Source organism: Rissa tridactyla, chromosome 1 (genome assembly GCF_028500815.1).
Source record: "Rissa tridactyla isolate bRisTri1 chromosome 1, bRisTri1.patW.cur.20221130, whole genome shotgun sequence".
NCBI lineage: Eukaryota > Metazoa > Chordata > Aves > Charadriiformes > Laridae > Rissa > Rissa tridactyla.
This window is the reverse complement of record NC_071466.1, coordinates 200,548,219-200,571,157: the sequence shown is the minus strand read 5'-3', so window position 1 is coordinate 200,571,157 and position 22,939 is coordinate 200,548,219. Positions and strand designations below refer to the sequence as shown.

At 37.3% G+C, this 22,939-nt stretch overlaps 1 protein-coding gene across 2 annotated transcripts in view; it reads left to right on the top strand.

Moving 5' to 3' along the window:
* The window catches only part of TAFA5 (TAFA chemokine like family member 5), a 320,394-nt gene that overhangs the window by 48,380 nt on the left and 249,075 nt on the right, over positions 1 to 22,939 (top strand). The window contains exon 1 of one of the 2 annotated variants that reach the window (XM_054187642.1): positions 7,021 to 7,124. The exons of the other annotated variant lie outside the window; for it this stretch is intronic. Coding sequence (XP_054043617.1) covers positions 7,094 to 7,124 — 31 coding nt within the window. The 5' untranslated portion in view covers positions 7,021 to 7,093. Of the gene's footprint in view, positions 1 to 7,020; positions 7,125 to 22,939 lie in introns of those variants that run through there. 2 annotated transcript variants of the gene reach the window in all.

The window sequence follows — 22,939 nt, the reverse complement described above, 5'->3', positions numbered from 1 at the left end:
TTTTAAGACCACCTTGAACAACTGGTTGGTTTTGAGACCAACTTGCACGTACATAAGTCCGTAGGACCTAACAAGATGCATCCCAGGGTCCTGAGGGAACTGGCTTATGTAGTTGCCAAGCTACTCTTAGTCACATTTCAAAAATTCTAGCAGTCAGGCAAAGTCCCAAATAACTGGAAAAAGGGAAACATCATGCCTGTTTTTAAAAAGAGTAAAAAGGAGGACCCTGGGAACTACTGACCAGTCAGCCTCACTCCCTGTGCCCAGTAAGATCGTGGAGCAGATCCTCCTGGAATACACGTTGAAACCTATGGAAGACAGGGAGGTGATCAATGACGGCCGTCATGGCTTCACCAAGGGCAAATCATGCCTGACTAATCTGATGGTCTTCTACAATGTGGTGACTGCATCAGTGGACAAGGGAAGAGCTATGGATGTCATCTACGTGGACTTCTGTAAGACCTTTGCTATCGTCTCCCACACCATTCTTGAAGAGATTTGGGTTTGACAGCTGGGTTTGTTAGGTGGATAAGGAGCTGGCTGAATTGTCACGTCCAAGGAGTTCTAGTGAATGGCTCAATGTCCAAGTGGAAACCAGTAATGAGTGGTGGCCCTTGAGAGTCCGTACTGGGACCAATACTATTTAATAACTTTATCAGTGACATAGACAATGGGATGAAGTGCACCCACAGCAAGTTTGCAGATGACATCAAGCTGAGTGATGCAGTTGATTTTCTTGAGGGAAAGGATGCCATCCAGAGGGACCTTGACAGGCTTGAGGAGTAGGCCAGTGTAAATCATGAAGTTCAACCAGGCCAAGTGCAAGGTCCTGCACCTGGGTTGGGGCAATCCCCAATATCCGTAAAGACTGGGGGATGAATGAACTGGGGGAAGGGATGGGAGAGCAGCCCAGCGGAGAAGGACTTGGGGGTACTGATGGATGGAAAACTGGAAATGGGTCAGCAATGTGTGCTTGCAGCTCGGAAAGCCAATCGTATCTTGCATCAAAAGAAGTGTGGCCAGCACATTAAGGTAGGTGATTCTCCCCCTCTACTCCACTCTGGTGAGACCCCACCTGGAGTACTGCATCCAGCTCTGGAGTCCTCAGCACAGGAAAGACATGAAGCTGTTGGAGCGGATACAAAGGAGGGCCACAAAAATGATCAGAGGGATGGAGCACCTCTCCTATGAGGACAAGCTGAGAGAGTTGGGGTTGTTCAGCCTGGAGAAGAGAAGGCTCTGGGGATGGCTCTTCAGTTCTTAAAAGGGGGTTATATGAAACGTGGAGAGAGACTTTTTACTAGGGCCTGGAGTTACAGGACAAGGGGCAATAGTTTTAAACTGAAAGAGCGTAGGTTTAGATTGGACATAAAGGAAGAAATTCTTTACTGTGAGGGTGATGAGACACTGGAACAAGTAGCCCAGGGAAATTGTGGATGCCTCATCCTTGGAAGTGCTCAAGGCCAGGTTGGATGGGGCTTTGAGCAACCTGGTCTAGTGGAAGATGTTCCTGCCCATGGCAGTGGGGTTGGACTAGGTGATCTTCAGAGGTCCCTTCCAACCTAAGCCATTCTATTATTCCTTGATTCTATGACTGAACAACACTTTTTTATAACTATAGCTGAACTGAAGTTATGTTATTTTAGTACTTAAATGTTACCCTGGTAGATATGAAAGATATGGTAATAGAGTACCTTTGGGAGACAGTATAAATTAGAAGACTCAGTAAACTATATACATATATATATAATTTTTTTAATAATGATATGCCATTTGTCCTATTTTTTTCAAGTATTTCAGTTGCTGGCATAATAGTGAAAAAAACCCCTTGTTTGTCTTCATTTATTTTTCTATAGTCAGTTATCAATAATTTTCTTCTTATTTATCTGTTTTCATAACCACGGTGAGGCAATAATGCCTTAATTGGAATCATTGAAGTTGTTACAAGCCTGACTCTTTAAAAGGAAGATGTAGATGGCTTACATTGAAAGACTACACTTAAAAGGTATTTTTTATGCCTGCAAAATAATGTATAAATAAATGCAGTCATATAGGTGTTACCATTGGGAAAAAAAAGGAGGAAGTAATTAACCTCGGTCTTTTAGCTACTTAAAGCAGCGATTCTGTAGTCTCTCCCTCTTCCTTTATCTTTACTAACCTTCATCATGGAAGGCATTTTTTAAATGAGTAATGCTTTGAAAATGATGGCTTGGAAAAAAAGGATTCTCTTCATGCATCTGTATCATGACAACCCAAATTTACAGGTACCTTGGTATGTGTGTGCATCCTACAATATATAGATTTCAGCTAAGAAGTTGAACAAATCTACTTTTATTGTGATTTGTTTAGCAACGGAATGAAAATAATAACTTGCCTCTAGAATGAAGTTTCCATCATGAATAGCTGCTTGGATTACTTTCTGTTAACTGCAACGCCATGCTTCTATCAAACATAAAACACTTCTCTCTCCCTCTCCTTTCCCTTTCTAATGCCAGTGCTAGAAACCAACAAAAATGACTTTAATAAATATACACACACATTAAAGAGAAATTGAGAATGTTATTACTGAAATTTATAATTAAAATTAAAGTTCAAACTCATTTTTAATTATAATATTTCTTTGACAATTTATTCCACTTGTTTGCTTTGTTTATATGTGTGCCTAATGTAGTATTTAAATAATAATTAAAAAACAAAAGAAGGGAGAATTACTTTATGCTACTCAGAAATCTAGCCCAGTTGATCTTTGCATAAAATGTATTGATAAAGAAGTATGTTTATTATTCATGTTCCAGTAAGACTCAGTGATTTCTAAAATTGAGTAACCATGGAAACACAACTGGGTAACATAAGGAAGAAAGTGCAGGGGTAAATTTACAGTTAGTCTTTTAATCAGAAGTTATTATGTGGATTCTGTTTTTGAAGTATAATTGAACTCAGTTTTTTAACCAATGTCTTACCAGTTTAAGTGCGTGAAGGTATATTTTTTATACATATATATATATTTATACACATATAATACATATATAGGAAACATAATTTGTTGAAATAAATGTTTTACTTACTTTTGTTACAGTCTTTTTTTTCTGATTTTTTTTAAACTCAGTAAATTCTAGCCAGAAAACTTAACAGCTCCTCCCCGTTCATTTTTGTTTCATAGAACTTATTTTTCTAAATGAGAGTTTGAGAACTTCTTCTGAGTTATAAATTAATTTTAAAAAGCGAATTTGTAAAGCATTATGTGACGGAATACTCTAGTAGTCAGAGCATTAGGAGGATCACAGACGGATTATTGGACAAAAGTGTAATAAAAATATTAGAAATGTAAGGTAAAGTCAGTTTCTTGTTACTTTATAAAGCATACGTTGTTTTTAATGTGATAAGTTGCAGAACTCGTAGGCTTTTGCATAGTACTTGGCGCACATTCCAGTGTCTGTCTTTTATATTGCTTGTGATTGTGGACTGAAAATATGTATTTGCTTTTTTAGAGAAGTGGGTCCCAGGTATTTCTGGACGATGCTATTCATATAGTGACCTGCTGGGTAGTGTTTTCTCTTCTATATATCATCGTGAGCCTCAGTCTGCTATCTTTTCTTAACGTTTTTAGTTCACATGAGGATATACCTCCTTCTATGTCAGAAAATATGTTGAGTTCTGCGGGGTTAATAGCAGCAATTTTAAAAATTATTCTTCCTTTCTCTCACTATCTTAACATCCATAAGATGAAATATGTTAAGCAATAAGGACACAGAGAAGATTTTGAGCTTCTGTACTTTAAACTTCTGAAATTTGTAGTTTGTGACTTTCCCTGGGATAAGGGTGTTTGTCTTTCTGTCTAAATTCAGCATTTGTTGGGAAGGAGGTCTTTCTTCCTGCAGCTTTCTTTTTTGCCCACATTTCCCGCACTTGTCTTCTCCTGTCACGTAGAGGAAATGAAATAGGAAGCTAAGTCCCAAAATGCATTCTCTTGGTTCTGATGCAACCTCTAAAATGCATCAAATGTCAAGCTATGCCCACTGTGAGCAATTCATGAAGAAATTGCCTCAACATTTTGATCACAGTCAGGCTTTTATTATGAAAGTAGCTGGCATAGAAAGACACCTTTAGAAGTGTGAAAACAAGCAACACAATGAAGTAAAATGATAAAATTGAGCACAGCACTGGGCACAGTACAGCTGCTGTCCCTGGCAGTAACTGCTGCCTTCAACAATAGTTGATGACTGCCAGGAAAGCCCCGCTCACTATGGGGAAGTAATTTCTGTTGGTTAACTTTCATTTTAATATCAAAGAAAGGTTCAAGCCAGAATCCCATGTCTGAAAAACTCTGAACTTTGACAGTTAGTGTGTGTCCATAAAATGGTCTTTTGAAGCCCCTTTATTTTTAAGATTTACCTGGAGGAACGCAGTATCCCATCTGGCTTTGTAAGTATTTTTCTGTGTATTCTGAATGATTGTTGGCGACAGAGCTTTCCAAACAAAAGAATATATTCAGAACTTTAAGTAAGAAAAAAAGGAAAGAAAAAAAAAAAGAAAAAAAGAGTTAAGTAGACATGCGTATCATTTGTACTATACTCCCTTCCCTGAAGTTTGTTTGGCAGAGGAGACACCTAATTTTCAGTGGAACAGTCTGTGGTACGGCAATACAAAAGCACGGGTACTGTCTTAGTTTCCCATAATTTTTCTAGTGAGGGTTTGTACACTTACACTTGCTACCACCTTCATCTCACTGAAGAATAAATTTAAATCCAGTAGATGTCTCGTATCCTAGCAGTATTCTGAAGTTCTGCAACCCAGAGTCAACAGACTCAGCAACTCTTTGCCTCTCACTTGTAAGCTGGCTTATGTGCTTTACAGTATACAGAAGAGGCACATATGCTGATAAAGTCTAGATCTAACCTGCCTGCTGGCTTAAAACAAGTAAGTGTCCTCATTTGTACCTGGTAGTCACTATGGGCCCAATTATCCATTGCCTGCCACCTCTCACGGTCATTTATAGCTATGTGAGAAGATTTATAATACTACCATGATTTAAAGTAATTTCATCCCTGGTATGCTTATGTGACAGAGATTACAACAAACATGAGGCAATGGAGTATCAAGCAGTTGGTATTTGTCATATCAGACCTTCAGTGTTGCATGAAATCCAAAGTTAAAAAGGATGAGTGTCAAACCTTAGAAGGAACTAGAACCTTTCTCAGTTTATTTTAGTCTTCTAATGAGCTTGCAGAGGTGAAAACCAAGAAGCACTCACACTAGCTTGAAATAAAGGTTTAATCTGAAGGATCATTTTGTCTCTCATGAAGGCGTCAGGGCACTTCCTACTGGAATCATTACACCAAGGAATAAATTGCTATATTGTTACAGCTCTAGAAATAAGACATCTTTAAGACACCTTAGCTATATGGAGCTTGAACTTAGACCTGGATATATTAAAGACAACACTAATTTAGTTATCTTCACGTTTTTTCTTAGCCAGATCCAGGAATTTTTATTTCCTGTGTTTTTTTTCTTCAGACAGACTAATTTACCCAAATGTGTTCCTCCTTCCAAACAGTTATCAAGACAAAAATACCCAAGAACTAAATCTCTATTAATTTCTGCAGCTTTGTAAACATTCATATTTTCTAAATTTAAATTATTTACATTCCTTTTTTGAAACCTCTGTTACTTACATTTTAAGATATTTTTTTTTTTCCTTATATTACCATCTTAGAACTACTGTGACTCATAGTTTTGGAAAATATGTGCTGTTGTGTTTTTTCCACTTTCCCTCCTTTTTAAATCTATCTCCTGGAAACGTAATGAAAAGATGCCATCATATAGCATTTCTTGGATTAACCACTACTTCACATTACCTGTTTAAGTCAATGAGATGAAAACCATTCTAGCTTCCTGTCGTAATGGAGTTTGTTCAAAATACGATACTGTTACAGTCGAAAGAGAATGTACCACATATAGAGATACCAGAGCTTAGTCTGATTAATATCTTCACAAACATGTTTGTATTGAAACAGAATGCAAGTTATTAGTCCGGTTACAAAAATATGAACACTTATTATGTCATTAATAACACCTCTAAAATGGTTATAGAAATGGTTTTAGAAGAAAACCCACCCTAGTGTCTATTCTCTGGTGCTGTGCTCACCCTTCCAGGCTCTTTTGGTTCCTCACTTTGGTGGTTTCTCCTAGCCCGCAGTGGGAATAGTTGAACAACCACCATCCTGAGCTCTTTGCTGGGCGGGGTGTGATGTTCATGGTGGCAGTCCTCTCCTCCTCAGTTCTGGGACCTGCTTGGGTTTATTTCTCTGTGTTTCCTTGCCCCGGGCTGCTGCCTTCTGGCTGCTCTCAACTCAGGGCACAGCTTGTGGCCCTTTACTAGGAATGTCAGAACTTGTCATTACTGGGCTGCAATTTATTTTTTTTAAAGTGGTTTTGGACAGAGTCAGCAACACTGATTTTGGTGAGGATGGAACTACACCTTCAAGCAAAATGTCTGCCCTACTGATTCAAAGAGACAAGTTTATATTTCCAAGACATTTCGGATTTTTTCTTCCAATTTGTGTCATGGTCTGTCTCACCATTCCCTCCAAATACAAGCTCTTTACCCTGGAATTAGCTGCGTAGTTTTAATTTATGGCAGCAGATTATTTCCTGCAGAACCTGGATGTAAGAGCTGCCTATAAGCCCTACCTGTAGCATAAGAAACATGAAATTGAAGACGGAAACTGAAATCCTTCTGAAAGGTGCATGGCAAGTGTAAACAGTGATGTGTGGGTGGCTGACAGGACATGGATTTGGGCATGCGAAAGGGAGAAGCCAAGGTCAGTGATAAATGTATAGGATGAAAGAGGGTGGACAGCAATTCTGCGCTGCTGAAGCAATGAAGGGAATGAGTGGGGATGGGTGAGGTGCAGGCTGTTGTTACCAAATCAGGATTTGATGTGTGTGTTGTGTGCATGTGTAGGGAATCTGCAATAGAGCTGACTAGCAGAAGTTCTCATGCTGTTTCCAGATGTGGGAAAATGGAAAGAGCACCGTGTAAAGGCTGTAACTTCAGATGCAGCAGCAGAGCTTGCCTGCCTCTTGATGCCCCATGAGCTTCCTTCTCTATGTAAGATCTGCAGGTGGGGTTTTTTTATTGCTTAATCATATGATAGCTCTGTTTAATAGTCCTAATACAGAATGGCAAAGAGTCAGGACAGTAACAGGAAATGAATGGCATTTCTCTGACCTTAAGGGTGAACAGTGGGTCAGTGGAGTCTCCCGTGGATCAGCCAGAGGTATGGGCATATTAGGGTGCATTAAAATTTGATTTTTCAACCTTAAGTTATTGTACATACATCGTGATAGAGAAGATGAGCAGAGCTGAAAAGTCAGGAGATAGACTAACCCTTCTCTTAGAACAATTTTGTCTTCTGCAAATAAGAAAGTGTCATGAGTTGGGGGGTCAGTCTTTTGGGGAAGTAAGGGGCAATATGTGACCTTTTTGGGGGTTCTTGAAATAGCAGTATTATTTTCCTTAAGTATAGTATTCTGAAATGCTTCTCCAGGTTCAGGAAAAATGATTCTCATTAGCTCTTAAGCCTCTTGGTATGACTAGCATCATTATTGTATCTCAAGAGACAAGTAGAACAGTATATACTGTCTTAAAAAAAATGGATGTTAACATTGTGCAAAGAAGAAACTGGTATGTAAAAGTGTATCCTTAATGCACTAACTGATGGCTTGAAGCTGATTTTCAAGCCAAAGTGCATATCTTCTTTGAACAATGCTGTTCTTCACAGTTTTCCAATGGTTATGTAGCCCCTACATCTTGTTTGTAAAGAGGTAGCTTTGGTTTGAAGTTCTGTTTAAAAATGGGAATAATATTGAAATCTCAGAAATTTTCAAAACTGGGAAATCTCTCCCTAAGTTAGCTTTAGTTCTGCACCAGGCAATAGCAGTATTTCCCTCAGTCTGAGTTTCCAATGGTAAATTAATATTGAGAAACGTTCATCTGGAAGTATTCTGTTGTGCTTTCTGCAGACAGATTGGAATGGTATTTTACCATTTAGACTCTGTAAACATTTTTTTATTTTTTTTTTCTTTCTTTCTTTCTTTTTCCAGTCAAGAGAGCTAGGAAAACTTCCCAGAATCCCAGACTGGGTTTGAGCAGTGTAGCATATCTCAATCCTTCCTAACCCTCAGAAGAAACAGCTTCAATATATGAAAGCATGTTTCGGTTGCTGCACTGCACTGCAGTACCAGCTCCTTCCCCAGCAACAGCTGATCACTGCACCCTGCTCAGTGCGTGGTGGCAGTGGAAAAATCCCTGGTTTTGTGTAGGTGTAAACATGTGTCAGCCTATTATGCCAGTTTACAGTTCTAAAGGCAATAGATGGGGCTTTGCTGCTCATTTATTAGCAAGTACTGATTTATGGAGAAGTACTAAGAATCAATGATCCATCAAATATAGGACCTGAGTTTCCTAGAAAACTGTTTGTTGGTTTACTTACTGCTTCTTTATACTGATAGCTTTTTCTGTATTGATATATTTCTATGTATTAACTGCTTTATGGCTCCCCACGGTGGAACAAATTTTTTGCTTCTTAACTTGTGAAATGCTTGAACTGCTAATTCTGGAACTGTTTCATTCAGTGGTTACAGGATGCATCATTTATAGTAATTTTGAAATGTTTAACATAGAAACCTTTGATCCCTCCTCTTCTTCAATTTAGCAAGTAAACAAATTTGCTATTGGAGGAAGGGTTTGAAGGTGAGTGCCAAAGATCAGTGTCAATGAACTGTTCTTAAGCAATTAATTCTACTGTTGATTGAGTTAACTTATGTTTTGCTGTGAATATGAGCTGGGGTGTTTGGAATCCATTTTGCTTATCCATAGTAAAACTGGCAGAACGTATATGCATCTATTTTCAACACTGCCAAGCTTCAGTTATGCACCTATAAATGAATTTTTTCAGCAGGTTTTTTATGCCAAAAGAGGTGGATTGTATTACTCTGTTTGCATATCTAGTGGCATAGTTGAGGGCACATCATGAAAAAAAGAATTTTCTGCTGTAGGTGGTGTTGTTAGTGCCAATCTTAAGAAAATACTTGGAAAAGTGGAGAGGAAGGATGATATTATAGATGATGAAGAGGGCTGAGATTTGAAATAGTTTCATCCTGCCACATTCATTGTGTGAGACTGTGAACAAATCACACTGTCTCTGTCAATCCATTTGTAAAGCTGTACAAACTATAGTTACCTTGGAGAGATTTAGTAAAGATAAGCAAATCCTATTTGAATGGTGTTTTGGGAGATTTCAACCAAAGATACTATCATTTACTGTAAGTGTTGGATTGGATTTAGGGTGGAGGAATGTTTATTTCAGTATATGCACTTGCTGGGAAGACAGCATTTTTTTTGGGTATTTATATGCATTCTTTTGGTATTAGATCTACTTATCTGTCCTGCATCCTTGCCCTGTGCAGTTCAAAAATCTTTTACCATACCCTTTTTATTCAGCTAAATTTCTTTCTTCAATTGTTTCACATCCACTTCTTCCTGCTGACCTTCCTGAATCAACATTCCTTTTCTTAGAGATGTGGTTGACTGTTGTCCCTCATGAATTATATCTTTCCGTTCCTATCTCCTCTTCTATCCCTCCACTGCCTGGAGATGTATAGTTATGAAAGAAACTCAAGGCTGTGCAAAATTACCATGTACTTTTTTTTTTTTTTAATTTATTTTTCCATAATAGGAAATGCTTGTCTAGCTCAATAGATATTATTTTTTTTCCCAGAAATTTTCTGCTGACTGATTCACATCTATGTTAATTATTTGACAATCTGAAGGTAATGCAAATTCTTTAAAAGTTTACTTTGGAGATTGTTTTGACATCTGATTGTGGATTTGGTGATAGATTTGTAGAATTTCCTGTAGACAGTATGTGTTCCTTCATGTTCAAGGAACTATGCAGTGAAGAAAACATTTTCTGTTTTAGTTTTTTGGGGGTTTTTTGTAGGTTTTTTTCTTTAAATTATTATAGCATTTTGTCTTTATTAGGAATTATTTGTCAATTTTTGTTTTGCAGTGTGTTTCCATGTGGTAGAATGTCATAGCTGTTTATTCTCTTTCCCATAATTTGTGCTTTCCGAATTAGTTTTCTTTCTTTTCCTTTACAAATGGTTTTTTTTTTTCATTTGTATACTGAATTATCTTTGTTTTCAAAGTATTTGTGAGTTCTCTTTCCAGTACTATATACACACTTTTGATAAGAGATTGAATATATGTATTACAACATATGTACCATATTTAAAAAACTGTATATTCCATGATCTTAACCATGATCAGAAAGTTCATTAAATTAGAGGACTGTATATTCCATTTGATCCACTAGTATAATTAGGTGCAACTAGATAATGGTGAAAAGATCCTTTGTTTGAAATAGAAAGCGCATTTATAGTTTCGTGGATAGAGTGGAGATGGGAAGAGTACTTATCATGTCTTAGTGTCAGATTCAAAATGAGATTGATAAATTGGAGGAATGCTTTGAAATCAGTAAGATGAAGATCAATAAGACATGCTGACTATTAGAACTTAGAAATGAGGAATAAAATGTTTATGTAGAAATGGAAAATCAATTTGTAAGCAGCAGTGGCGTGCAAATATATCTTGGTGTTAGAAAGGACCACAAATTGAAATTAATTAATTATGTGATTCTTTTACATAAAAAAGGGAAAATAGCCCCAGGGCACGCAGGCAGGAATGTCATCTGCAACACATGGGAGTTGCTACTGAGCTTCCTTCAGTGGGTGGGATGTCACAGAAGGATTTTGCCTGGTCTTGGGCATTAGGCTTAAAGAAAGAAATAGATGAATTGGACGGCATCCAGAGGAGATAAACAATAACGAGCACCACATATTATAAGGACAAAACAAGGTTAGTACTGAACAGAAAGTTTGAGAAGTATATATGTCAATAATACTGCAAAAAAAATGCCTTCTAATGTTTGAAAGATTATTATGAGCAATGACGGTTCTGTTTCCTAAATCATAACAAATAGAACAAAAGTAATATGAATACTTTATAACAATGAGGATTTGGGATAAGAAAACTCTTTATATATGACAGGGCTAAATATTTGAAAAAAACGTAGGACATCTTGGTCTCTGGAGGTTTCAAATATGTGAGGCAAATCTGTATCAAGAATAGTCTAAGGTTGTGTTGTCCTCCTCCAGAGTAAGGGGAATGGATGAGATGAGGCCTGTATTTTTCACAGTCGTGGTTTTTTTATGGTTTTTATCTCTTCTTGCCTAATTAAACCAGTATGTGTTTGTGAGGTGCAGTAATGTAAGCTTTGAAAATATTTTAATGATTTTGAAAGGCAAGGTTTTTGAAGATGTATTAAGAGGTTTTACACATACATATGTAAAATATATAAATGTACATGTACATACATACATTATAATGTGGAAATGTGTATTTCTAAGTCTTCTTTATAGATGGTTGGATAAATATATGTGTGTGTGCATGTATGTTTTATAAATAAGTGATGTTGGAAAAATAAACTAGTTCCTCGGTATAAAACCATTACCTCAAAACTGAAATAAAACACTACATGTTGAAAATAGTTGCTCTGTTTAATTTAATTATGTTCACTTAATATACAGTTTGAGAAACAATGGTAGGATTTTTTTTTTTTTAACCTGTGGGACAGTAGAAGCTGCTAGCAAGGCTGGAGGTATTCAAGTTGTTAGCTCCGTGGGATGAAAAGAGACAGATAATTAGTACCTGTGGAACATGGAGGAGTTATCTGGGGAGAGGATGTGAGAGAAATAATAATGTGTTGCTGTTAGGTCCATGATTTTTAGTATCTGGCAAAGCTATTAGTTCCCAAGCTTATCTTTTGGAGGTATTTGGTAAATCTCTGCTGAGAAAGAGGTTGAGTGATCAGAAATGTAATAAATGTTTTGTGGAAACTGTTATTCCATTAACTGCATGTCCAGTCTTTCACTGTTTTCACACACAAGTTCATTCTGGTACTGGAAGGTCTGTTCATTTTGACCTACATAGTTTTATAACAGTATTTGGTGCCCTGTGTGTGTGCACATGTAGGATCCACACATTTGATGGCTCTGTTATGTCAGGTGTTTATCCCAGTTGTTGAGGAGGCACATTTCACCTTTTTCATTCTGGTGAAGACTTGTTTGCTGCAGTGTATGTTGATGGCAATTTTGATGATATGTCTGTTAAGGTGGAGGGTTGTTTTAAAGTTAGGCACATGTGAGCAGGTTTGGATTCCTGATTAGCTCTTTAGTTTCAGTGAGACTTGTGCACTGAGGTGATCATTGCCATTTTTGAAATTCAACCTTAGATTCATAGGTATGAAGTCTTTAAATCAAGTTTGGTTGTTACTGAAAGTACTAATACGTAGTGATTATCGCAGGAGTTTAGTAACAGGAGTGGTTTAAGCCTTCTCATCTTCTGAAAGAACGTACTGTTTTTTGACAATAGTAAACATTAGCATTTACATGCATTTCAATACAGCAAAATAAAAGCAATCCCAGGCTAAAGATATATAAAAAAAATGAAATTTCTAATTAATGATTTCAAGATGTAGCTATAATCTGTTGCAGAAGGTCCTTTGTTCATGGAACAGGAATCTTCCATGTGAGGAACACAGAAGTTGTGATTATTTGCCCTCCTAGTCACGGTAAATGGAAAGGATGTTCTGGGAAGGACCTGCTTGGGCCTTGTTGTGCTGCCTGATGGAAAACCACTCTGAGACAAAAGAAGGACTTCATGTCTAAGCCCAGTGACAGTAGCCATCACCGCATATAAAAAGTGAACTCTGCTTTACCTGGGCAGGATCGGTCTTTCTGAAAAGGGGGTGTCCCTTGGAGTGAGCAAACAGTCTCCAGTGATAGAGATTTTCTACAGAGATTCAGACTGAATCATTTATATGGCCATAACTCAAAGTAAAGCCTGTATAACAGAGGCGTATTGAAGTATAAGATTAATAAGCTTAGGTAAGCGCGTAGGCTTTTTGTTATTTTAAACTAATTTTCTATAATGCTTTGTTCGATTTGCTGAAAAAAAGGCTTCTAGATTCACTTGCTGACTGGTTTTAAAAAGGCTATTTGTCTATGTCATGGCCACCTGAAGGAGAGAAGGGTTTGCACTTAAGCCTTCATCGTAATACATGCTTTGATAGACATGCTAAAGTAAATGCGGCTGCAGCCTTGTAAAATGTTATAGCTCTCAGGTATTAACAGGCTTCTTTTGGAAGTTACTGTTCATTGCAGCAGAACTGGCAGCACAGAACATACACCAATCACATCAGTGCAGTATTTCAACTATGCCAGCAATTTCCCCAGCATTTTAGCTTAAAATGTCGAACCGAAGGCAGGTTTGCATTAAGGCATGTTGTGACCTGGAAGGGTGGGCACATCCCCACACGTTCTGTCCCGCTGAGTCTGCTGTGGCTGATGTACCTGCTGGCCGAGCCGGCTGGGTGCAATCCTGTACTAGCACAGCAAAATTTGCAAGTGCTTTAATGTGAAAACTGTAAATACTGGTTTAAGGGCAAGTGAGGCAGTTACCTGTCTGTACTGCCATATGCAATTTAAACATCGAGACTAAGCACGTTTTAAAGACAAGCTTAAGTATGACATCCGCGCTGGTGCTGCACTCACATTAGGCTGTAGCATTTTGGGAATTGTAACCACTAGTTCTTAGCCACAAATACCTTGTTGGAATTAGGCATCCTGTCTGGGCATTGACAGGGAATTACAAGGAAAAAAAAATTAGGACTAACATGTTGTTTAGCCAGCTTTCTGCAGAAGTTTGCCTATACCCCAGAACGGGCAGCTGGGACTGGGTATTTTACTATCTTTGGCCCAGGTACCGTTGGGTGAGTGCAGATGACACTGGCAATGCAGCTGAGCAGCAGACAGATTTACCTCTGCAACAGAAATAAACCCTAAGAATTACAGATTTGAAAAAAAATATACAAATGGAGAAACAGGGGAACAGGGAAACAGACAGCCTTGAAATGCTGAGGCAGTGAGTGAAAACAGGAATGCATTGCTTAAAAATTAACAGCTTCAGTGGTAAATTAATCTGCGGTTACGTGATCATCACTCTTCTGTAAGTTTCCATTTCTGAAAATGAATTTTTAGGCATCATGTTTATACATAGCATTGTGCATAAACATTAAATTTTTTTATGAATTTCATACATAGACGGTTGAGGTGAGTTTGTGCTTCTGCCCTTTGCAGGTACGCACGATGCAAATCTGTATCTAATCCGCATGCTGTGCAGATGGCAACTACATTTCTAATCGCAAAATTTATAAAATAAGTGAAGGAAGACCGGCTGGCTTAGCATGCACTGTACCATGACTCAGAGGAGTCTTCCCGTTTGCCTCTGTGAATGTCTGTAGGGAGAGGATGCTGGCTGCATCTATTACAATACGGAGCCAAGTATTGGAAGAGAGATCTTTTCTAGAGCTGCTCATGCCTGTGAGTCTCTAGAGGCAGCTGTTTAAAAAACAAAGCAAAACAAAAAATACTGGCAGCATAGAATGTTAGAAGTCGGAAAGGAGATTGCCTAGTGTTCAGTTTGATAATAAGTGCCATCAATTTTGGATGTTCACAGGATTATGTTCTGTGTCTCTACAATTAAAAAGAAAATAAGAAAAATGCATCATAGAACATTAGCATAATTGTTGTAATGCAAAAGCTTTGTGTGCAGTCTATTAGTATTTTCCTAGCCATCCGACTTGTGTTAATTAGCAAAGGAGCAATTTCTACATGATTTATTAGATAAGCGCTGCATTTCAAAACCTATATTTGCAGAAATAAGGCCAGAGGTTCTCCAACTCATGAAACAGAAACTCCTTGAATTTTCAGTTATTTGAGGACATGAGTGAAAGTAGTCATTAATGAAAGATAACTAATAGATTTGAGAGATACAGAAAGAAACAACTGGAAAGATGATGTTCTTGATACGGACAAGATATTTAGGCCTCTCAAATCTTATGCTCAAGCTACTTAAACTGGCTGGTATGAGTACTGGTAAAAGTATAGCCACAGCAGCAGGGAGCTTGGCTTTCACCAGTCACAAAAATACTTACCTGAACCTAAAAGCTTTGAAGCCTGAACCGGACTCCGCTTTACCTTTGCTGTCACACTGTGGTTTTGAGTTAGGTAATATCAGCACTGCCTGATTTTGTCCACAGGACCTCTAAAGTCTCAGGGACTATTATAGTGTCCAAAATAAATGAAGGCACAGACGGCACTCATCTGAAAATATACTCCCCAGTGGGTCATTTTCTAAATTGCAAATTGGGGCTGTGTTTTAGGCCTGTCCCAAAGATGTCTATGGATGTGATAACATTGTCACATGTTATGCTTATTTGGCTACACTCCCTCTATATGGACAGATGAAGATCACTGTATATGGGTATTTTGATAAATTTATTTTTGCTGCCATTTTGCTGATGTCTGAAATATTTTTATTTACATTACAAAACCAAACATTATGATCCAGTTGGGCCAGAGAGACTGTAAATACAGAGAGAAGATGTCAGCATGGTTTGTTAGCTTGGACACACCACCACAGCGTCATTAAATCTCATTCTGGTTGGACATGATTCCCGTTCAGCCGTCGTGCAACATAGTCAGAACGAGTTCAGTGTCTGTCTGCATCTGTGCAGATATTGAAATTGCCAAAAAAGAAAAAGAAAGGGAGGTGGAGAAGGAGGAGGAGGGAGATATGCCTAAGGTTACACATTGGGGAAGCTATTGTGTTAGTTTAGTCCTTTCTCAGTGGTGCCACATTGCCTTCTACTGCCTTTTAACTCTCCTGACCTTTACACAAAACTAAGTCCCTTCAACCCTTCCATTATTTTAGTAGCTGTTCTCTGAATTGCTTCCAATTTCTCTCCATCTTTTTGTTTGTGGTTTGTTTTTTTGTTTGTTTGTTTTTTGGGTTTTTTTTATGGAGTTCAGGTTCCCAAACTCACTGCCATAGTTTAAATTAAATTACACTGGTTATTATACCACAGACAGGCTATCACATTGGATGCGTACGATCGGATACCCTCAGGACTGGTTAGGTCTTTGATTGCTATATTCTGTGATACAGTTATATTGGACTCCCTGTTTACTAGCACCTCTAGCTTTTTATTGCAGTATTGCGGGCTCTTTGTAAGACAAAATCACTTGTAAATCAGCCTTCCAGCTGTATTCAATTTTACTTTTCTAGTTTTAATTTGCTTATGTTGCCCAGGTTTGTTTACTGCTCAATAAAATGTTCTTCAATTATTTTTACAGTATCATCCGAATATAATAATGTTTTTTTATTATTTTGTTTTTACTCATTCAGATAGTGTATTTCTCCTGGAACAAGTCCTTTAAAAGTTGTATTTAAAGACGAATGGTTACTATTTTTAAGTCTGCCAAGTATAGATTGTGTTGCTACGTACACGGACATGTTTATTGCATAGATAATACAATGTTAATCTAATAAATCCTAATAAATCTAATCTAATAAATGTAATAAAGCATGTTTTCTTCTGAACACTAAAATTCTTGCACCCATAGTACAAATGTATGTATATTAGTAAATATTTCTATAAAATTTTACTTCAGCTCAAACTTAGATATTAAATGTTATTCCTGAGTGTTTGTAATACCATCGTCCTCAGCCTTGGACCCAAATCTCTTTGTGAAGAGGAAGAATTCCTGCCCCACGGAGCTTATGGTCTAAGGGAAGAGGAGAGAAGAGGAGTTGAAGGAGACAGGATAGTGTTACTCTGTGCAACATGCTGCGGTTACAGCACATTGGCAGCGAATCAACTCTTGTTGGGTGCTTTGTTGAAAGAAGGGAAAGTATCTCGTACTAGAGTAACTGATACCCTTGGGAAAAAAAGCCCAACAGTATTTCAGATGTATGGCAGGTATGAAACAGAAGCTAAATACATGCTGAAATAATTTGCTCTGAAGTTGACTAGTGATTCAGATGGGTTGAGAGGCAACAGTAGGTATTTCTGTTGAGCAGTTTTATGTTAGCAAAAGGGAGAGAGAGGGCATCCTAACAAGAAAGTTTTAAGCCTAATGATGTTTTGGCAGGAGAGTTCCTGCCAGTTGGTGTGGCAGACACAAAGGTGTACGTTTGAATCTTTGGGCTTGTCCAAGATACATAAAACAGCCATGGTTTCTATTTTAATTTGAAAATTCGGTCTTCTCTTCAGCTTGAGAGTGCCTGATATTTACAAAATACTATGTGAACAGTTACAGTAACTATTCTGCAATGTTTAGGAGGGCTTTTATGGGATATTTAAGAGATATTTTGTTCTGAAGAACATGGCATGTGGCCTTCTTTGTGCTTCCTGAAGCCAGTAGAATTCTGCTTCTGCCTGTATAGATTGAGATTGGGTTACCTAGGTACAAGGGGACAAGGTGCACAAAAAAATTATATGGTTTGATTATCTTATATAATTTTCTATCCCTTCATTTCTGGTTTCTATTATCTATTTTAGCTGTGAGTTTTGGTTTTTACTGTTTTTTGGGTTTTGGAGTATTTTTTCCTTTTTTTTTTTTAGTAAGTTATTCTATTCAGTGTTGCTGGAATACCAGATGTAGTTTCATGGCCATGTTAAGTTTTTAACTTCTGTGTTTTACCACCTCAGATTATGATAGAAATAGAAAAGACAAATCTTTTTGCCAAGCTGAATGGCTGCCAGAGCTGCTTCCTAAGCTGCCTAGGAGTCTTGGTGCTTTGGAGAAGTAGTGTAAGTGTCCGTGTTATTGGCCAAGGGCTGGTTGCCTAAATGAAGAGATGGCCAGATATACAGTTATGTGCTTCAGGAAAAGTGTCAGCTGTGGCTTAGTTCAACATGTATTTGCTCAGCAGACAAACAGGCATGTTGGGGGTCTGGCTGCCCTTCTTCCTTAGTAGCCCAGAAACCTTAGGAGCTCTTCTCCACATCAATACTCTTGGCAGCCTTGAATGGAGAAAGGAAACCTTGGACAGACAGACCAGCTGCCAGCAATGCTGATGGAAATAGTCCTGGTACTGACCTTAATCTTTGAGATATAAATAGAATTTTGCTTATATTGGACATCATTCTTTGCTGGAAAAAGGCTCGTGCAAAAGATTAATGGACATTTCCAGTTAGAATAAGGAATCACAGTAATTCTCTTCTCTCTTTAGAATATGGAGGAGAACTTTTCAATGGTCCAATGATGCATTTGGAGAGGAAATTAATAAGGATTTGATATTTATATTTATTTTTTTTTTTGTGCAACCATTTCTCATTATTCCATGTTCACACTAAATTATTTTTTTTCTTGTGCTTCTACTTGTGTGTTTGGTACAGCTACATTTTTATGCTAAGAATGAAGGAAGGGATCCTTATTTTACCTTATTTTCATTTTAGCAGTCAGTAGAGCACCTCTGTGAGTATGAATATAGAATAAGATAAACTGTAAATTCCTCATTGACTTTTCTTTTTTTTTTTTCTTCTTTTTTTTATGGATACAGGGTTGAAGGAACTCACAAGTTACAACACTAAGGGATTGAGTGTTGTTCTTTCAGTTTCCTATGGTCTTCTTCTTGCCTTGAGTATGAGGAAATGCCTGATTTAATGGATTCAGACTTCCAAATGTGACTGTAGGTAGGGAAATAGGTTTTACATTGTACAGTGCTTTAAGATCTGTGTGAGTTCCCAGTGTTTTGCAGAAATTCCCAAACTGTAAGAACATTGAAGTATAACAATTTTATTTATTTATTTAATAATTTTGGAAAGGTTTGGGGCTTTTATGTTGGTCTTTTGAAAGTTTAAAAAACTCAGGAATAAATATTTTCTGGAGAGCAACACCTAACTTTTATCTCACACGGTGATTCAGGTAAATAAGACTTCATGTTAGCAGGACTATTATTTTGTGATATTTTTACATAATTTATATAAAGAATAGAAGTAAAGTAGGAAAACCTGTAATATTGAAGCAGTAATGAATGATCAGCAATAAGTGATTTGGAAAGAAATGCACCTAACTTCTATCTTTGGAGTTGAAATTTATATGGGTTGTTAATGGATAGAGTTAAGCAAATAGTCTTTTGACATGAATGGTATAATATACTTAGTCAGTAAGACTCAAATATATCTTCTGATCAGCTAATTAAATGAAGTTTTATTAAACTACTCAAGATACACGCAAAAAAAAAAAAATAAGTCTCTTAGGAGTGTTCCACGCATCTCAATGAAATCCATTCACATGTTTTAAATCTGGCTATGAGTGTTCACATACTATAACTCACTGCATAATTCTGTGTGTTCCATAAATAGAATGAATATTTTAAAGTGGTACATATGTGAATTTGGAAGAAAACCTGAGCTGTCACTAATGGAAAATTTATGCTGGCAACTGTGATAAAGTATCACATTTAAAAGGATTTGGGGGGAAGTTGTTTTGTTGCTTTTTGACTTCAAGATTGTGTGACGATGAGAACCACTGAAGCATATTGCACTGATTAAAAGTAGTACTTCGGAGCCTCAAATGTCACAAAACATATGGAATACCAGGAACATTCATCACTGTTTGAAGGTTTGAAGGGACTGTCTAAAGCCTTGATAGCCTGGTCTAACGATAGTGCCAGTAAAATAGTCAGTGAATGAAATGAAGATCTGGTAGCATGAAAAAAAGTTAAATAGTGGTGGAACCAAGAGTGTTAGGCTGCTACAGAATTACAGCTGCTTCTTCCTCCTCCTCCTCTTTTGAAGGAAGAGCTAAGATTGTGGTCAGGAAAAGCCATGCCTTACCCTAGCAATAAACAGATATTGAATCTGCATGTATCTTTGTGGATGGCCACAAATTTTATTTCAGTGAGCGCAGACTTGAATATGTGAATATTACTATTGCTAAATCAGATGCGTTTTTTTTCTCAGTAAGTAGTAACAGTGATCAGTCTAATTTTGTTTGAGAAGGGAAAGACTGTTGTGACAATTTATTTTTTAAAATGTCTGTAGGATAGTGTTGAGGGAAGAGGGAGGAGGTAGCTTCCTGGAAGCAGTCCACAAATATAAACAGATTGTTCACTCACTTGCAAGACTGCATTATAAATATATTTTAGATAAAATGGAAATTGGGTGGGTATTAATTGTCAAGTGTTTGAAATCCTTACAGGAGACAAAGAGCCAGTTTCCTACAAGTATCCTGATTTCTCTTCCTTCTAGTATTCCGTGTTGAAATTTAGCATGATATAAAAACAAAGCTCATTTACCATTCTGTGGGGCAGACCTGGACCTTCTGTTTTAGATAAAAAATAGCTTTTATTGAAAAGAGCAAAAAGTATTAGAAACTCTCACTGACAATATATGAAGAATTTTTAAAATTATGTAACTAGCAAATTGCAATATTATATTATGTCAGAGGCATCTAACAAAAGAGCCAGGGCTTCATCACGTGTAACAGTTACTTGGGAAGACAAGTGCCATAGCTCCAAACGTTTCCCCGTCCCTGCTTCTTCCCCTAGCTTTTATTACTGAGCACTACGTCATATGGTCTGGAATATCCTTTTGGTCAGTTGGGGTCAGCTGTCCCGGCTGTGTCCCCTCCCAGCTCCTTGTGCCCCCCCCAGCCTACTCACTGGTGGGGCAGTCGGAGAAGCAGAAAAGGCCTTGATGCTGTGTAAGAACTGCTCAGCAATAGCTAAATTATCCCTGTGTTATCAGCACTGTTCATCACATATCTAACACGCAGCCCCACATCAGCTACTATGAAGAAATTTAACTCTATCCCAGTCAAAACCAGTAGGGCTTTTATTTGATGTGTGATACTTACAGATTCAAACTTCTGTGCAGGAATAGTAGACGTCTTCAACAGAAATATGTGTCTTTAATAATTCTATTAGTGCTATTTTGTTTGTGATATTCAGTTGTAGATAAATTTTAATTCCATCAGACAATGCTACCTTGTCTTTTCCTGGTGTAGTTTCCATTGAAAACAAACTCTTCAGACTAAGTAGTCTTAGCTTTAGTCTGCGCAAACAAGCAAGCATGCATTTTGATTACTGAAATGTCAGGAATGCCAGGAAACATATAGTTATTGCATGTTGGTTCCATAACAAACATAAATAGGTAATTCAGTTGGAAATTAAGCACCTTTATAAGTTAAAATTATATTTTATAGACTCATAGAATCATTTAGGTTGGAAAAGACCCTTGGGATCATTGAGTCCAGCCATCAACTCCACTCTACAAAGTTCTCCCTTACACCATATCCCCTAACACCACATCTAAACGAGTCTTAAACACATTCAGGGATGGTGACTCCACCACCTCCCTGGGCAGCCTATTCCAGTGTCTGACCACTCTTTCTGTGAGGAATTTTTTCCTAATGTCCAGCCTAAACCTACCCTGCTGCAGCTTGAACCCATTCCCTCTTGTTCTGTCGCTAATTACCTGTGAGAAGAGACCAGCACCAACCTCTCTACAATGGCCTTTCAAGTAGTTGTAGAGAGTGATGAGGTCTCCCCTCAGCCTCCTCTTCCTCAAACTAAATAGTCCCAGCTCCTTCAATTGCTCCTCAAGCGATTTTGATCAAGAATAAGACATATTGCCTATTTTTGTTTCCTTGTATTATATAGATGTAGCACATTTTTTTATATTCACTTATGAATTGTTTTTAATTTAAAGTACAGTTCAGAGTTGCTTCATAAAAATAGATAAGTGCAATCATAACTAAAAGAATTTCTAAATGCAGTGTATTAATTGACTGCACCCTAACATGCAATTTAGCAAATAATTTTGTGCATAGATAATGGAAGCCTCTTTAATTCTCCCATAAGGGAAAGTAATTTTCTGCCTTCTTGTTTGAGAAATATCTTTTCAAATTTTTCTGTATCTGGAACTAGCTAATGTTTCTTTGAGTTGCTGAAGAATAGAAGTCAGAAAATAGTGTTTTGCATAATCATTAAACAATTAAGAAAAAAAAATTGCCAGTTACATGTCTGTATTAGAGATGTATGACATTATTTGAGGATCTAGACATAGTTCTTGAATATCTGAAGATTCAAAATACTTTTCTGATTTATGTAACATAAATTATTGCCATCTATGCTTTGAATAAATCAAAGCACCAAGTGATACACTGATTATTTTGAGCCTTATCATCAAATCTTGTTTACACACTGAACTTGTTGCAAAATAAGCTGGCACATGAAATCTAGACATGGTAAGCTGTGCTGTCTTCAGTTAAATTCTGAAGCGAACTAAATTACCCGAACAAAGAAATTTTAGGACTAATGGAATAAGAGTGTCTGTAGGAGAAGCAATTATAGGTTGTTTTCCCTGGGTAGATAAGCCCTGAGTCAGTAGAGGAGCTGTGTTGAATCTGGGTCATCTGACTCCAGCTTGTGTAGCCAGTTCTCTCCACTAAAAGCCTCTTCTTGTGGAATTACGTGGTGATGTTTTCTACATTTGCACTGTGATGTTAAATATTATTATGGGATATCTGTTGTTAGGATTTTATAGTATCCTACTGAGACATCTACTGAGTGAATACGTTGCAGTTTCTGAAAAATAAATTACTGACATGCTGTTATGTTGTCCTCATAGTAATATATGTTCTATGTTTTCATTGTTTGACATAGGCAAAGAACACTTTCTTTTTTCTAGTATCTTTATTATCATTTGGAATAAAATTGAAGTCAGTTGCACATTTCCTTTTTGAAAGCTGGGTAACAATCCTATTTTGTGGCAGTTCAGGACTGAACAGATGATGTAGATTTTAGGAGAAAAAATATACTTGTGAAATCTGTAGCTAGTGCACGTAGAAGATCTTTCTACAGATTTTGGACATGGCAGTTGCCAGGTAAATTAAAAAAAAAAAAAAAAGGTAAAATTTCATAGTTGACTATTGGTGAATACTAATTTCAAGGTCCAGGAAA